Source organism: Oryctolagus cuniculus, chromosome 1 (genome assembly GCF_964237555.1).
Source record: "Oryctolagus cuniculus chromosome 1, mOryCun1.1, whole genome shotgun sequence".
NCBI classification, from domain to species: Eukaryota; Metazoa; Chordata; class Mammalia; order Lagomorpha; family Leporidae; genus Oryctolagus; species Oryctolagus cuniculus.
The window spans coordinates 467,417-480,637 of NC_091432.1; the positions used below are offsets into that span (position 1 = coordinate 467,417).

Consider the following 13,221-nt stretch of genomic DNA (forward strand, 5'->3'; position numbering starts at 1 on the left):
GCGGCACACCGCCGGCCGGCTCTCTCGGGGGCTGCACAGGTGTTCCTTCAGATAGATGTTCCCCTTAGATGTTCCTGGTGCATGCTGTCTCTCTCCTCCCTTATAGTCCTCTTCCACCAATCCCAACTCTGCTACCCACACGCCGAGTACGCTGCTCTCCTCCAATCAAGAGCAGGTCCTACAGTTTATTGGTTGAACTGGAGGCAGCTGTGCAGAAGCTGTTTGCTCCTCTCCCAGCGCCATATTGTGGGAGAGCAGATGCATAGAATAAGTCTTAATTCCAGTAACTTAGTCTAGTCCGAGTTGCTCCCAGTTGCTCCCCACATGTCACTGTCACCTCTGGCTACTCACTGTGAAGTGGACGTCACTGTCACCTCTGGCCACTCACTGTGAAGTGGACGTCACTGTCACCTCTGGCCGTCATTGGCTGTGGCAGATAGCAGAGTGTGTCCCCTCCTGACTGTGACCTGGGCTCCTTGACCAAGCGCTCCCCACTGCCCGCCCTGCCCCCTGTAGCCCCCGCTCTGCCCTGTGAGGCCTCCGTCCCTGTGCCCGTGTCCCCTCACCTCACGCAGCACCTGCAGGTGGCTGTGTTGTTGCACCCTGGCTTTGTTGTGGCTGGATGGGAGTCCCTTGTGTGGGAGCCACAGTCTTTGTCATTCGTCCACTCGCGGCCGCTCTGGCTGCCGTGGACAGTACTGTGGGAGGCCTGGACGTGCAGGCATCTCGCGTGGGGCTGTGTGGTGTTGGGTGAGAGCCCGGCTTCCTTCTGCCTGTGCAAGTCCAGTTTCCCAGGCCCGCCTGGCAGAGCCACTCGTCGGGGGACGCCGGCTGATCCTGGCTGGAGCTGGCAGCTCTCCGACGCTGTCCCGTTGTCCGGGTTGTCTCCCTGTTCCACTGCGGCGTCTGCAGCCGGCCCCGTCTTCCTTTGCAGGCGCGGCTCTGTTTCCCGCCCGCTGCTGGCTGCAGAATGTGCTGCCGCTGCTTCTGTCTGTCACTCGGGAAGTTCCCCTCTAGGTCCAGGTCTAGTTTGCTGCACATTTTCATCATGAACAGTAAAACCATTTGAACTTGGAATTGTCTTTGTGGGAAAATTTCTAATTATGGACTCGATTTATCAAATTACTTTCTGCGTTTTTCATCTTTTTTTTTTTTTTTTTTTTTTTTTTTGACAGGCAGAGTTAGACAATGAGAGAGACAGAGAGAAAGGTCTTCCTTCCATTGGTTCACTCCCCAAATGGCCGCTACGGCCAGTGCTGCGCCGATCCAAAGCCAGGAGCCAGGTGCTTCTCCTGGTCTCCCATGGGGTGCAGGGCCCAAGCACCTGGGCCATCCTCCACTGCCCTCCCGGGCCACAGCAGAGAGCTGGCCTGGAAGAGGAGCAGCCGGGACAGAATCCGGCACCCCAACCGGGACAAGAACCCGGGGTGCCGGTGCCGCAGGCGGAGGATTAGCCTAGTGAGCTGCAGCGCCAGCCCTCATCATGTTCTTTTTAAAGATTGTTTCTTAGCACCGGTGCTGTGGTATAGTGGGTAAAGCCGCTGCCTACAGTGCTGGCATCCCATAAGGGCGCTGGTTCGAGTCCTGGCTGCTCCACTTCTGATCCAGCTCTCTGCTGTGGCCTGGGAAAACAGAAGAAGATGACCCAAGTGCTTGGGCCCCTGCACCCACGTGGGAGACCTGGAAGAAGCTCCTGGTTCCTGGCTTTGGATTGGCTCAGCTCTGGCCATTGTGGCCATTTGGGGAGTGAACCAGCAGATGGAAGATCTCTGTCTCTCCCTTTGTCTATAACTCTGTCTCTCAAATAAATAAATCTTTGTAAAAATGATTTATTTATTTGAAAGGCAGAGTTACATAGATGGAGACAGAGGGTGGGGAGAGAGGTCTTCCATCCGCTGGTCCACTCCCCGAATGGCCTCTGGGGCCAGGGCTGGTTCAGGCTGAAGCCAGGAGCTCCATCCAGGTCTCCCCTGTGGATGGCAGGGCCCAAGCACTTGGCCCATCGTCTGCTGCTTTCCCAGGCCATAGCAGGGAGCTGGATCGGAAGTGGAGCAGCCGGGGCTTGAACCAGCGCCCATATGGGATGCCGTGCTGCAGGCTGTAGCTTAACCTGCACCACGGTGCCGGCCCCACCGCTGTCTTCCTCTGCCCCGCGCAGTCCTTGCTGGAGCCGTCCTCACTGCAGGGCGTCTCCTGAGTGGGTCTCCACGCACTGCTCTGTGGGCGGAGGCACCGAAGCGGAGACGGGCAGACACTGGTGTGTGTTGGGAAAGCGCCGTGGTAGCCGGGGTCATTTACCAGCCTACTGAGGCGGCCGGGTCAGCGCCCACTGGACCAGAGCGGGGCGGGGGCCGGGGCTGTGCTGTCTGGCCGCAGTGGTGTGTGTCTGGGCTGAGGGACACAGGCGGCCAGACGCTGGCTTCTGCAGGCGCCCCTTCACCCCCGAGGGCAGAAGCTTCCGTGTTTCATTTTCAGCGCACGAGGGAAGTCTGCAGGCCGCCTGGCTCAGCGCTGCAGTGCCTTGTGTGCCTGGGCATGGTTGCTGCTCAGCGGTTGGTGATGACCGATCCTGGCCGGCTTGTGCAGCAGAGCGCGGCGGCAGCCCCCGGCCTTGCTGGGGACCTGGGGTCGGCCTGCAGCTTCGTCTCTGGAAAATGGAAACCAGCTCTGCACGGCCGTGGGCGAGGCCCGCCCGGCTCAGCGCCGCCCTTGTCTTGCAGATTGTGACGTCGGCGTCCACCGACCTGCAGGACTACACCTACTACTTCGTCCCGGCGCCCTGGCTGTCGGTCAAGCTGCTGCGGCTGCTGCAGTGCTACCCGCCCCCAGGTGAGGGGCCTCGGGCTGCAGACCCGTCTGTGTCGGCGGCGCTGCGTTCAGCTTGGTCAGGATGTGGGTTCCGTCCAGTGTCAGGTCCGTGCAGGTTTTCGGAAATAGTCTTTTACAGTAAAACCTGAAGCCGGGAGGTCCTTTATCCTAGCATTGTAACCTCTGTGACCTGTGACCTTGCTGTACTAGCATTGTAACCTCTGTGACCTGTGACCTTGCTGTACACGGCCTGTGTGACCTATGACCCCACCGTACACAGGCAGGGGTGTCAGTGTTCACGCTTCATCCTAGAATGTCCTTGGACGGCTCAGCTGGGTCAGTAGAAGCAGGATTTCTGGCTGACGAATGTGCTTCACCTCCTCTGCCGTCCGGCCTCTGCCCCTCTGACTCGGTTCCCTTTTGTGTGCGGCGTCTGTCCAGGCTGCGGGACTTTCTGTACTGAGTAAACGCCTTCTTGCCCTGAAGGAGAAGCGGTGATGGAGAGACCCCCACCTCCACCTCCCGGTCCCCACCTCCCCCCCGCCTCCTGGTCCCCCTCTCTCCCCCGCCTCCCGGCCCCCCGCCTCCAGGACCCCCGCCTCCCAGTCCCCTGCCTCCAGGACCCCCGCCTCCCAGTCCCCGCCTCACCCTGGGCGCATCCTCCTATGCGGCCCCTGATCCCCAGCCCCCTGACGGCCGCGGTGCCGATGCCGGCCTGGTGCTGGGCATCCCTGTGCGTGGTGTCAGGTGTGGAGCCCCGCAGCACCGGCCGTGCTGGGCGCGGAGGTGGAGTCGCGGGCTGTGCCTCTGCCCTGCTTTCCTTCCCCCTCCCCCCTCTTTTCTGGTCCATTTCCTTTCTCTGTTTGAGCAGAGTTTTTCCTTTGTGTCCAGTTTGCAAGTTGCCCAGGTCTTTGGTAGCGAGTGTGGGGCGCCGTCCCCTTTCCCGCAAGCACTCTGTCTTGCCCAGGTCTCTCAGGTCTCATTTCTCTCGGTTTTATGGACAGGGAGTTCTGTCGTCCACACTGACCCAATGATCACTAAGGGCTTAAATTGCTGTGTCCATGCTCGCCTGCCCCCAGTGTCCATGCTTGTCCGCCCCAGTGTAAGTGCGCACCCCTGTGTGCAGTGAGTGGAGTTTCTTACGAAAGCTCACAAAGTACGCAGTGTGTGGGGAGAACCCACGGCCAGTTGGCAGGGCAGACAGGGACTGGGCGCCCGTCAGCAACTCTCTGTCCCGCCCAGAAGACCCTGCAGTGCGTGGCCGCCTGACCGAGGGCCTGGAGAGCATCCTGAACAAAGCCCAGGAGCCGCCCAAGTCCAAGAAGGTGCAGCACTCGAACGCCAAGAACGCCGTGCTGTTCGAGGCCATCAGCCTCATCATCCACCATGACAGGTGGGCTGTGCACCCCCCCCCGGCCCCTTGCCCGCCCCCCCTACTCCCCCACCCCCCGGCTTCTGTGCCTCTCTGGTCTCAGAACTTCCCCTCCAGTTGCCTTGCAGGGCCTTGTCCTGCCGCCCCAGCCTGTGCCCTGCAGGGGCTGGGCCCGCCGTCGGCTGGAGGTCGCAGGCAGTGTGCAGCCGGCCGTGGCTCCCAGCGGAGAGGCGTCCTGGACCTCGCTGGGTTCCCAGGCGTGGCCTGCGTGCGGGCTGTGGGAGGCAGCGCCTTCAGAACCAGCTGACAGGTGACTGAACGCAGAGTCGCTGCCGGCACGCTTGGGAGCTGCAAAATTTCATATCCAGTGTCGAAGCCTCTCAGGCTTGTGGAATATAGAAGGTCTAAAAAGTTCGCAGAAAATGATATTACGAAAAAGCTATGTGTGAGTTTCAAAGTTTCTTGCTCCAAAATACACAAATCTTAGATTTTTCCAAGAACTTTTTTTTTTTTTTTAAGATTTATTTGTTTATTTGGAAGGCAGAGCTAGAGAGAGAGACAGAGAGAGATCTTGCCCCTGCTGGTTCATCCCAGATCCCACAGTGGCTGGGCTGGGCCAGGCTGACACCAGGAGCCTGGAGCTCCACCTCCGCCTCCCTCGAGCGGCAGGGCCCAAGTGCCGGCCATCTTCTGCGCTTCCCGAGGGGCATCAGCGGGGCGCTGCGTCGCAAGCAGAGCAGCCGGGCTCGCGCTGGCAGGGACTCGGGCCCCTCCGGGACCTGAGGTCAGCTCAGGAGGAGCAGGTCATGCGGAGGAAGAGTCTGAGGCGGGAGGCTTCCTGCCCCCGCCTGCTCACCGTGAGACCCTCCTGTCGGCCTGGGCACCAGGCTGGCCGCCTCCGGCTCCGGTCACTCGGGCCTCGGGGTGGCAGGGCAGCAGTTGGCTTCTGCACGTTCCTGCCCATCACCAGCGAGGCCTGGGAAAGCTGCGTGCGTGGCTCGTGGTGGCACTGGACAGAGGGGTGCCTCGGGTGGCCCCTGGAGTTTTTGGGTGCTGTGTGGGAGGGCTGAGGAGTTCCTTCCCATCATGCTGTCCCCCTTCAGTGAGCCAAACCTGCTCGTCCGTGCCTGCAACCAGCTGGGCCAGTTCCTGCAGCACCGCGAGACCAACCTGCGCTACCTGGCCCTGGAGAGCATGTGCACGCTGGCCAGCTCCGAGTTCTCCCACGAGGCCGTCAAGACGCACATCGAGACCGTCATCACCGCCCTCAAGGCAAGCGTGTGTCCACGGGGCCCTCTGGGTGCGGGCTCGCCCTGCGAGGCCCTGCTCTGGCATGGCCGGCCCCAGCAGGTGCTTCAGGAGGAAGGTGGTTGTTTTTGGTGGAAAGGAAAGGTTTTGTCCCCGTCCCAAGAAGGCTCGCCCTTTCAGAGGAAGCGTGCCTCCTCGAGCGTTTCCTGTTCCTGCCCGAGGGCTGCGGTCTCGGGCTTGGAGAAGCCAGCTGAGTCCCGTGCTCCCTCCCGGCGCTGTCCCTGGTGGACAGCGCCCGGGGCACCTCAGGGCCTTCGCGCCAGCCTGTTCGCTGCTGGGCCGGCAGGCGTCGGCGGAGCAACGCCGGCTTTGTGGTTCAGCTTCTTACTGACCTGAGCTCTCCCTGCTCTGGTTCTGTTGTGTTTCTGGTCCCTCCTGGGTCAGACACTGGACAGGGCTCGCTGGTGAGCTGGGTCCCACCACCGAGCAGGTGCTCCTCAGGGGGGGATCTGGTCACAATGACCTGGGTGGGGCCTGGAGCCTGCCCTGGGACCAGCTCTGTGACCACATAGTGCAGAGACCCTCCCCCGACCCCCACCAGAGCCAGGGCTGGGGCCGCAGAAGCGCTGGCCCTGGAGGCAGGTCATGGTGGGACAGAGTCTCGGCTGTCCGGACCACTTGGTCCAAGTGCACGGAGTGAGAGGGGGCCAGTAAATCGAGGGCAGGGGCCTCGGGGTGACCACAGCTTGCTGGGCTCCTGGAGGAGGTGGTGAGTCAGGAGGGTCTAGACTGGGGGGGCGTAGGGGCGGTCGGCGATGTCCTTCGGGGGCGTGGCCTCTGAGCCTCTGCTCCTGCGCCCTTGACTCTGCCCTTGTCCCCAGACGGAGCGGGATGTGAGCGTGCGGCAGCGAGCCGTGGACCTGCTGTACGCCATGTGTGACCGCAGCAACGCCCAGCAGATCGTGGCCGAGATGCTGAGCTACCTGGAGACGGCCGACTACTCCATCCGAGAGGAGATCGTGAGTGGCCTGGGCCAGGCGGGCCGCAGCCAACCGTGTGCTGAGTTCCTTAAGCAGCGCTGTCAGTCTGCAGCGTGACTTCGGGCTCCCTCCCGGCAGCTGTCCTGGGCGCCGGCCACTTCTGCCACTCGGGTCCGAACGGGGCTGCCGTGGTAGATGCCGGGTGTGTCTGTCACAGTCGCGGCCTGGGGTCTTCCTTGTCTCTGGCGACCCAGAGGCCGTGCGCCGTGGTTTGTGTGTGCACTCTGTGCCCTATGCCGTTCCTATCCTTGGAGCAGATGCACACGCCAGGCAGCTCAAGGTGAAGACTGAGTGAGGTGGGGTCTGAAAGGCAGGGCAGGCGTGTGCAGGGTGGCGCCAGCTCCCCCGTGGGCTCCCCGGTTCTGACAGTGGACGCTGGGCTGTCAGTGGGGAGCCTGCTGTGCCGTCCTGGTTTAAGAGCGGTCAGTGCTGCCGGAGCCGCAGCCCCTGTCCACTACGGGAGAAGCATCGCCTCATTTGTCTCTTTGGATGCCAGTGTGAGAGCCTTTGACTGGGAAAGCCGGGTGGGACTCAGCCTCAGGTCACTGTGGGAGTGAGGGCCTCGGTGCCCAGGGCATCGTGGCCACATTGGCTGAGCTCCAGCGGGAGCCTGCGGCTTCTGAGAGCAGGGATCCGGGAGCGACTCTCACGCTGCGGGAGGGGTGCGTCGGGAGGGGTGGGACGTGGAGCCAGGGGCTGGGCTGCGCCCAAGCAGGAGGCTCCAGGACAGGTGGGGTGTGGGGCGTGGCCTGGAGGCCTGTGTTGGGCAGCGTGGGCTCTGGGGCTGGTTGTCCCGGGGGTATTTTTAAAGGGTTTTGTTATTTGAGAGACAAAGGGTGCTCCTTTTCACCAGTTCAGTCCCCAAATGCCCACAACAGCCAGGGCTGGCCAGGCCAAAGCCGGGGACTGGGGACCTAGCCTGGCGGTCTCACGCGTGGATCCTGGGCCATCCCGTGCTGCATGATCAGGAACCGCGGTGGCACTGACCCCCGGCCCCTGGTGCTGGCGTCTCAACAGCTCTAAGTTGTCTGCACTTGACTGCTTTAGAGTGATGTGTTGTTGATTAGTCGTGGAGGTTTTCAAGTCTTACTTGCGTGTAAATGGCACGTGACAGTGCTTGGTGAGTTTCATTCAGTGCCGGGATGTGCCAGGCGTGTTAAAGCATGTGCTGTGCCGTGGGGGCCAGAAGTAGGCGTGGCCTCAGATCTGTGTGTGCTGTGGGGGTGGCTGGAGGCCAGGTCCCCGTGGGGCTAAGGAGGAGGTGGTGTCAGGTGCGGCTGTGTCGTCCTTTGCCGTTGCGGCCTTTCCTGCCATGCGTGCCCCGTCACGCCAGCGAGGCGTGTCTCCTGGCTCAGTCTGCTGTCTGCACGCCTCCAGACCCCTGCCGAGACCACGTGGTCCTGAAGGCCCGGCTGGACGCTGGGGGTCCGCAGGCACCTGCCCTGACCTGCCCACCCCCGCAGGTGCTGAAGGTGGCCATCCTGGCCGAGAAGTACGCCGTGGACTACACGTGGTATGTGGACACCATCCTGAACCTGATCCGCATCGCGGGCGACTACGTGAGTGAGGAGGTGTGGTACCGCGTCATCCAGATCGTCATCAACCGCGACGATGTGCAGGGCTACGCCGCCAAGACCGTGTTCGAGGTGAGGCCCGTGCCGCGCCGGGGCTGGGTGCAGGAGGCCGCCGCTCGCCTCCCTTCTCGCTCCACCACGTTCTGGACGTCGGCTCGTCCTCCGCTTCTTCCCACCCTGGTCCCCCAGCTGCTGGCGAGGCGCTGTACGTGCTCCCCACGCCTTGCAGTGGGCCCGCGTGGCGGCCTGGGTCCCGCACTCTAGCGTCAGGCTGTTGGGAGCTTGGGGCGTGAGTCCTCTCCGAGTACGCCCTCCAGGAAGGTGGTCTGAGCTCTGTGCGTCTGTCCGGTCGTTGTGGCGGCCTCTGTGGCTGCCCCGTCCCTGTCCCTGTGCCATGTGGAGCTCCTGCCCCAGCTCACTGGCTGTGGTTTCCAGGCCCTGCAGGCCCCGGCGTGCCACGAGAACCTGGTCAAAGTGGGCGGCTACATCCTGGGGGAGTTCGGAAACCTGATCGCTGGGGACCCCAGATCCAGGTAAGGGCCCTCGGCCCAGGGGCTGTGCTGCCGGCGCCCCCGGCCAGCCTGGGAGTCCCAACACCCATCTCCCTTGGGATTCACATCTTTGTATTTTCCTTGTAGTTGGGAGCGCAGGGATGGGATTGCATGGCCAAGATTGCGAGGGGGAGGGGAGGATGGAGTCCGAGCTGGAGCCAGACACATGTGCAGCAAAGAGGCTCCTGGTGCAGAAGCCCCACCCCGTAGACAGCATGCGGCCTCCGTGTTCCTGGTGCAGAAGTCCCCCCCCCCCCCCCAATTATAGACAGCGTGTGGCCTCCATGCCTGGTGTAGAAGCCCCCCCCCCCCCACTGTAGACAGCGTGCAGCCTCCATGCCTGGTGTAGAAGCCCCCCCCCCCCCCCCCCCGTAGACAGTGTGTGGCCTCCATGCCTGGTGTAGAAGCCCCCCCCTGTAGACAGCGTGTGGCCTCTGTGCCTGGTGTAGAAGCCCCCCCCCCCCCACAATTGTAGACAGCGTGCGGCCTCCATGCCTGGTGTAGAAGCCCCCCCCCCCCCCCCCCGTAGACAGTGTGTGGCCTCCATGCCTGGTGTAGAAGCACCCCCCCCCCCCCCCCCGTAGACAGTGTGTGGCCTCCATGCCTGGTGTAGAAGCACCCCCCCTCCCTGTAGACAGCGTGCAGCCTCCATGCCTGGTGTAGAAGCCCCCCCCGTAGACAGCGTGTGGCCTCCATGCCTGGTGTAGAAGCCCCCCACCATTGTAGACAGCGTGCGGCCTCCATGACTGGTGTAGAAGCCCCCCCCCCCCCCCCGTAGACAGCATGCGGCCTCCATGCCTGGTGTAGAAGCCCCTCCCCCAATTGTAGACAGCTGTGGCCTCTGTGCCTGGTGTAGAAGCCCCTCCCCCACAATTGTAGACAGCGTGCGGCCTCCATGCCTGGTGTAGAAGCACCCCCCCTCCCTGTAGACAGCGTGCAGCCTCCATGCCTGGTGTAGAAGCCCCCCCCGTAGACAGCGTGTGGCCTCCATGCCTGGTGTAGAAGCCCCCCACCATTGTAGACAGCGTGCGGCCTCCATGACTGGTGTAGAAGCCCCCCCCCCCCCCCCCCCCCCGTAGACAGCATGCGGCCTCCATGCCTGGTGTAGAAGCCCCTCCCCCAATTGTAGACAGCTGTGGCCTCTGTGCCTGGTGTAGAAGCCCCTCCCCCACAATTGTAGACAGCGTGCGGCCTCCATGCCTGGTGTAGAAGCCCCCCCCCTCCCTGTAGACAGCGTGCAGCCTCCATGCCTGGTGTAGAAGCCCCCCCCTGTAGACAGCGTGTAGCCTCCATGTTCCTGGTGCAGAAGCCCCCCACCACTGTAGACAGCGTGCGGCCTCCATGCCTGGTGTAGAAGCCCCCCCGCTGTAGACAGCGTGTGGCCTCTGTGCCGCGTGGTGCCGGCAACTCGGAGGTGAGTGAGGTGACACGCCTGTGTTCTCCGCCTGCCCAGCCCCCTGATCCAGTTCAACCTGCTGCACTCCAAGTTCCACCTGTGCAGCGTCCCCACGCGAGCGCTGCTGCTGTCCACCTACATCAAGTTCGTGAACCTCTTCCCGGAGGTCAAGGCCACCATCCAGGACGTGCTGCGCAGCGACAGCCAGCTGCGGAACGCCGACGTGGAGCTGCAGCAGCGGGCCGTGGAGTACCTGCGGCTCAGCACTGTGGCCAGCACCGACATCCTGGTGGGTGGGAACTGCCCGCAGTGGCCCTCCCTCGCCGGCTGCTGGGAGCTGGGGCTCTGTGCAGGGCTGACCAGTCTCGTCTCCCGCCAGGCGACGGTCTTGGAGGAGATGCCCCCGTTCCCCGAGCGGGAGTCCTCCATCCTGGCCAAGCTGAAGAAGAAGAAAGGCCCCGGCACGGTGACAGACCTGGAGGAGACCAAGCGGGAGAGGAGCGTGGACGTGAACGGGGGCCCTGAGCCCGCCCCGGCCAGCGGCAGCGCTGCGGTGGGTCCCTCAGCGCGGCTCCCCCACTTCCCGGCTCTGGGTCCCTTGCTGGGCTGCTCGTGGCTGGGTCGGGACAGACCTGCCTGCCTGGCCATCATTCTCTCCAGCCGTGGGTGAGCACTTTCCTGGGAGGCCAGGTCATCCCAGGAGCTGCAGCGACGCTTCTGTCTCCCCGTGTGTGTCCACTCACACAGCAGCCGGGTCCCTCACCTCACGCATGCTCCAGGGGGCGCTCTGCCGAGGCGGGCATCACTCGAGAGAGGCCAGGAAAGACTGCCGCCTCGTGCGTGTGTCGGGGTCCCAGTGTTCCTGGCCAGATCTGCTTGTGTGGCCCCTGCTCACCGTGCCTCTCCCCATCCCCGATGCGGCCCCCTGCATGCAGCCAGTGCCCTGGCCCCGCGCCCTTCTAGAAGGCGTCACTCACCGCTGTGGCTGGCGCCTGCTTGGTGGCTTCTGGCAGCTTGGTTTCATGAGGGGTTGATTCAGATCACAGGGCACGTGCCTGTTTCTGCCCTTTGTGCCTGGGTGAGTGACCGGTGAACTCGCAGGTCCCTGTGGAGCCTGTGGACAGGCACTGCAGAGCCAGAGACCTGTGCCCAGCGCCTGTGGCCTCCTTCTCTCCCCTCTTGAGGTCACAGAGGTCAGCCCAGCGGCAGAGGGTCGTGACAGAAGGATTAGCGGTGCACAGACTGGTGTTTGGGCCAGGCCCCTGGCTCCTCTGACGGAGGGCACTCGGCCCTGCAGAGAGCGTCCAGCAGGGTCACCGGCTGCTTGTCTGTCCCTGGGAAGCTGCAGGGGCCCCATCCCCCAGCAGCCGGCCCCAGGGCACACTCGGGACAGCCCGCTTGTCACTGGCCTCTCTCTCTGGTTTGCTTTTTCTTTTCCACTCTGCCCTGAGAAGTGAGGTGCAGCAGGCCCAGCTCGGCCAGGGTGGGCTCTGAGGTGGGCGGGGCTCTGGCCCTTGGCACTTGCCTAAGTGGCCTAGCCAGTGTCAGTAGGAGCCTCCCTGACCCTGGATGTCAGGGTCGTGTTGCCCCTGATGGCGGGCGAGGGTCAGGGGCCTCACCCCCAGGAGGCAGGGTCAGCACAGCACATCTGTCACTGAGCCCCACGCTTCCTCCCTGAGGAAGGGCAGCAGGTGGGTGGTCCCCAGGTGTGTGTGGTGAGCGTGTGTCTCCCCAGGTGTATGCGGTGAGCGTGTGTCTCCCCAGGTGTGTGTTGTGTGAGCGTGTCTCCCCAGGTGTGTGCGGTGTGAGCGTGTGTCTCCCCAGGTGTGTGGTGTGAGCGTGTCTCCCCAGGTGTGTGCGGTGAGCGTGTGTCTCCCCAGGTGTGTGCGGTGAGCGTGTGTCTCCCCAGGTGTGTGCGGTGAGCGTGTGTCTCCCCAGGTGTGTGCGGTGTGCGCGTGTGTCTCCCCAGGTGTGTGTGTGGTGTGCGCGTGTCTCCCCAGGTGTGTGCGGTGTGCACGTGTGTCTCCCCAGGTGTGTGTGGTGTGCGCGTGTGTCTCCCCAGGTGTGTGTGGTGAGCGTGTGTCTCCCCAGGTGTGTGTGGTGTGAGCGTGTGTCTCCCCAGGTGTGTGCGGTGAGCGTGTGTCTCCCCAGGTGTGTGCGGTGTGCGCGTGTGTCTCCCCAGGTGTGTGTGTGGTGTGCGCGTGTGTCTCCCCAGGTGTGTGCGGTGTGCGCGTGTGTCTCCCCAGGTGTGTGTGGTGTGCACGTGTGTCTCCCCAGGTGTGTGTGGTGTGAGCGTGTCTCCCCAGGTGTGTGTGGTGAGCGTGTGTCTCCCCAGGTGTGTGCGGTGTGCGCGTGTCTCCCCAGGTGTGTGTGTGGTGTGCGCGTGTGTCTCCCCAGGTGTGTGTGGTGAGCGTGTGTCTCCCCAGGTGTGTGCGGTGTGCGCGTGTGTCTCCCCAGGTGTGTGTGTGGTGTGAGCGTGTGTCTCCCCAGGTGTGTGTGTGGTGTGCGCGTGTGTCTCCCCAGGTGTGTGTGGTGTGAGCGTGTGTCTCCCCAGGTGTGTGTGGTGAGCGTGTGTCTCCCCAGGTGTGTGTGGTGAGCGTGTGTCTCCCCAGGTGTGTGCGGTGTGCGCGTGTGTCTCCCCAGGTGTGTGTGGTGAGCGTGTGTCTCCCCAGGTGTATATGCTGTGAGCGTGTGTCTCCCCAGGTGTGTGCGGTGTGCGCGTGTGTCTCCCCAGGTGTGTGTGGTGTGCGCGTGTGTCTCCCCAGGTGTGTGTGGTGAGCGTGTGTCTCCCCAGGTGTGTGTGGTGAGCGTGTGTCTCCCCAGGTGTGTGTGGTGTGCGCGTGTGTCTCCCCAGGTGTGTGTGGTGTGTGTGTGTGTGTCTCCCCAGGTGTGTGTGGTGAGCGTGTGTCTCCCCAGGTGTGTGTGGTGTGCACGTGTGTCTCCCCAGGTGTGTGTGGTGTGTGGTGTGTCTGTCTCCCCAGGTGTGTGTGGTGTGCGCGTGTGTCTCCCCAGGTGTGTGTGGTGTGTGGTGTGTCTGTCTCCCCAGGTGTGTGTGGTGAGCGTGTGTCTCCCCAGGTGTGTGTGGTGTGCACGTGTGTCTCCCCAGGTGTGTGTGGTGAGCGTGTGTCTCCCCAGGTGTGTGCGGTGAGCGTGTGTCTCCCCAGGTGTGTGTGGTGAGCGTGTGTCTCCCCAGGTGTGTGCGGTGTGCACGTGTGTCTCCCCAGGTGTGTGT

General features: G+C 63.3%; 1 protein-coding gene across 2 annotated transcripts in view; it reads left to right on the forward strand.

Annotated features, from left to right (window-relative positions):
* The window catches only part of AP2A2 (adaptor related protein complex 2 subunit alpha 2), an 80,065-nt gene that overhangs the window by 53,165 nt on the left and 13,679 nt on the right, over window positions 1-13,221 (forward strand). The window contains exons 7-14 of one of the 2 annotated variants that reach the window (XM_070057148.1): window positions 2,721-2,829; window positions 4,051-4,201; window positions 5,284-5,452; window positions 6,310-6,447; window positions 7,932-8,114; window positions 8,478-8,575; window positions 10,047-10,278; window positions 10,369-10,542. In XM_070057148.1, coding sequence (XP_069913249.1) covers window positions 2,721-2,829; window positions 4,051-4,201; window positions 5,284-5,452; window positions 6,310-6,447; window positions 7,932-8,114; window positions 8,478-8,575; window positions 10,047-10,278; window positions 10,369-10,542 — 1,254 coding nt within the window. The remainder of the gene's footprint in view (window positions 1-2,720; window positions 2,830-4,050; window positions 4,202-5,283; window positions 5,453-6,309; window positions 6,448-7,931; window positions 8,115-8,477; window positions 8,576-10,046; window positions 10,279-10,368; window positions 10,543-13,221) is intronic. The other variant, XM_070057177.1, reaches the window with a different exon arrangement.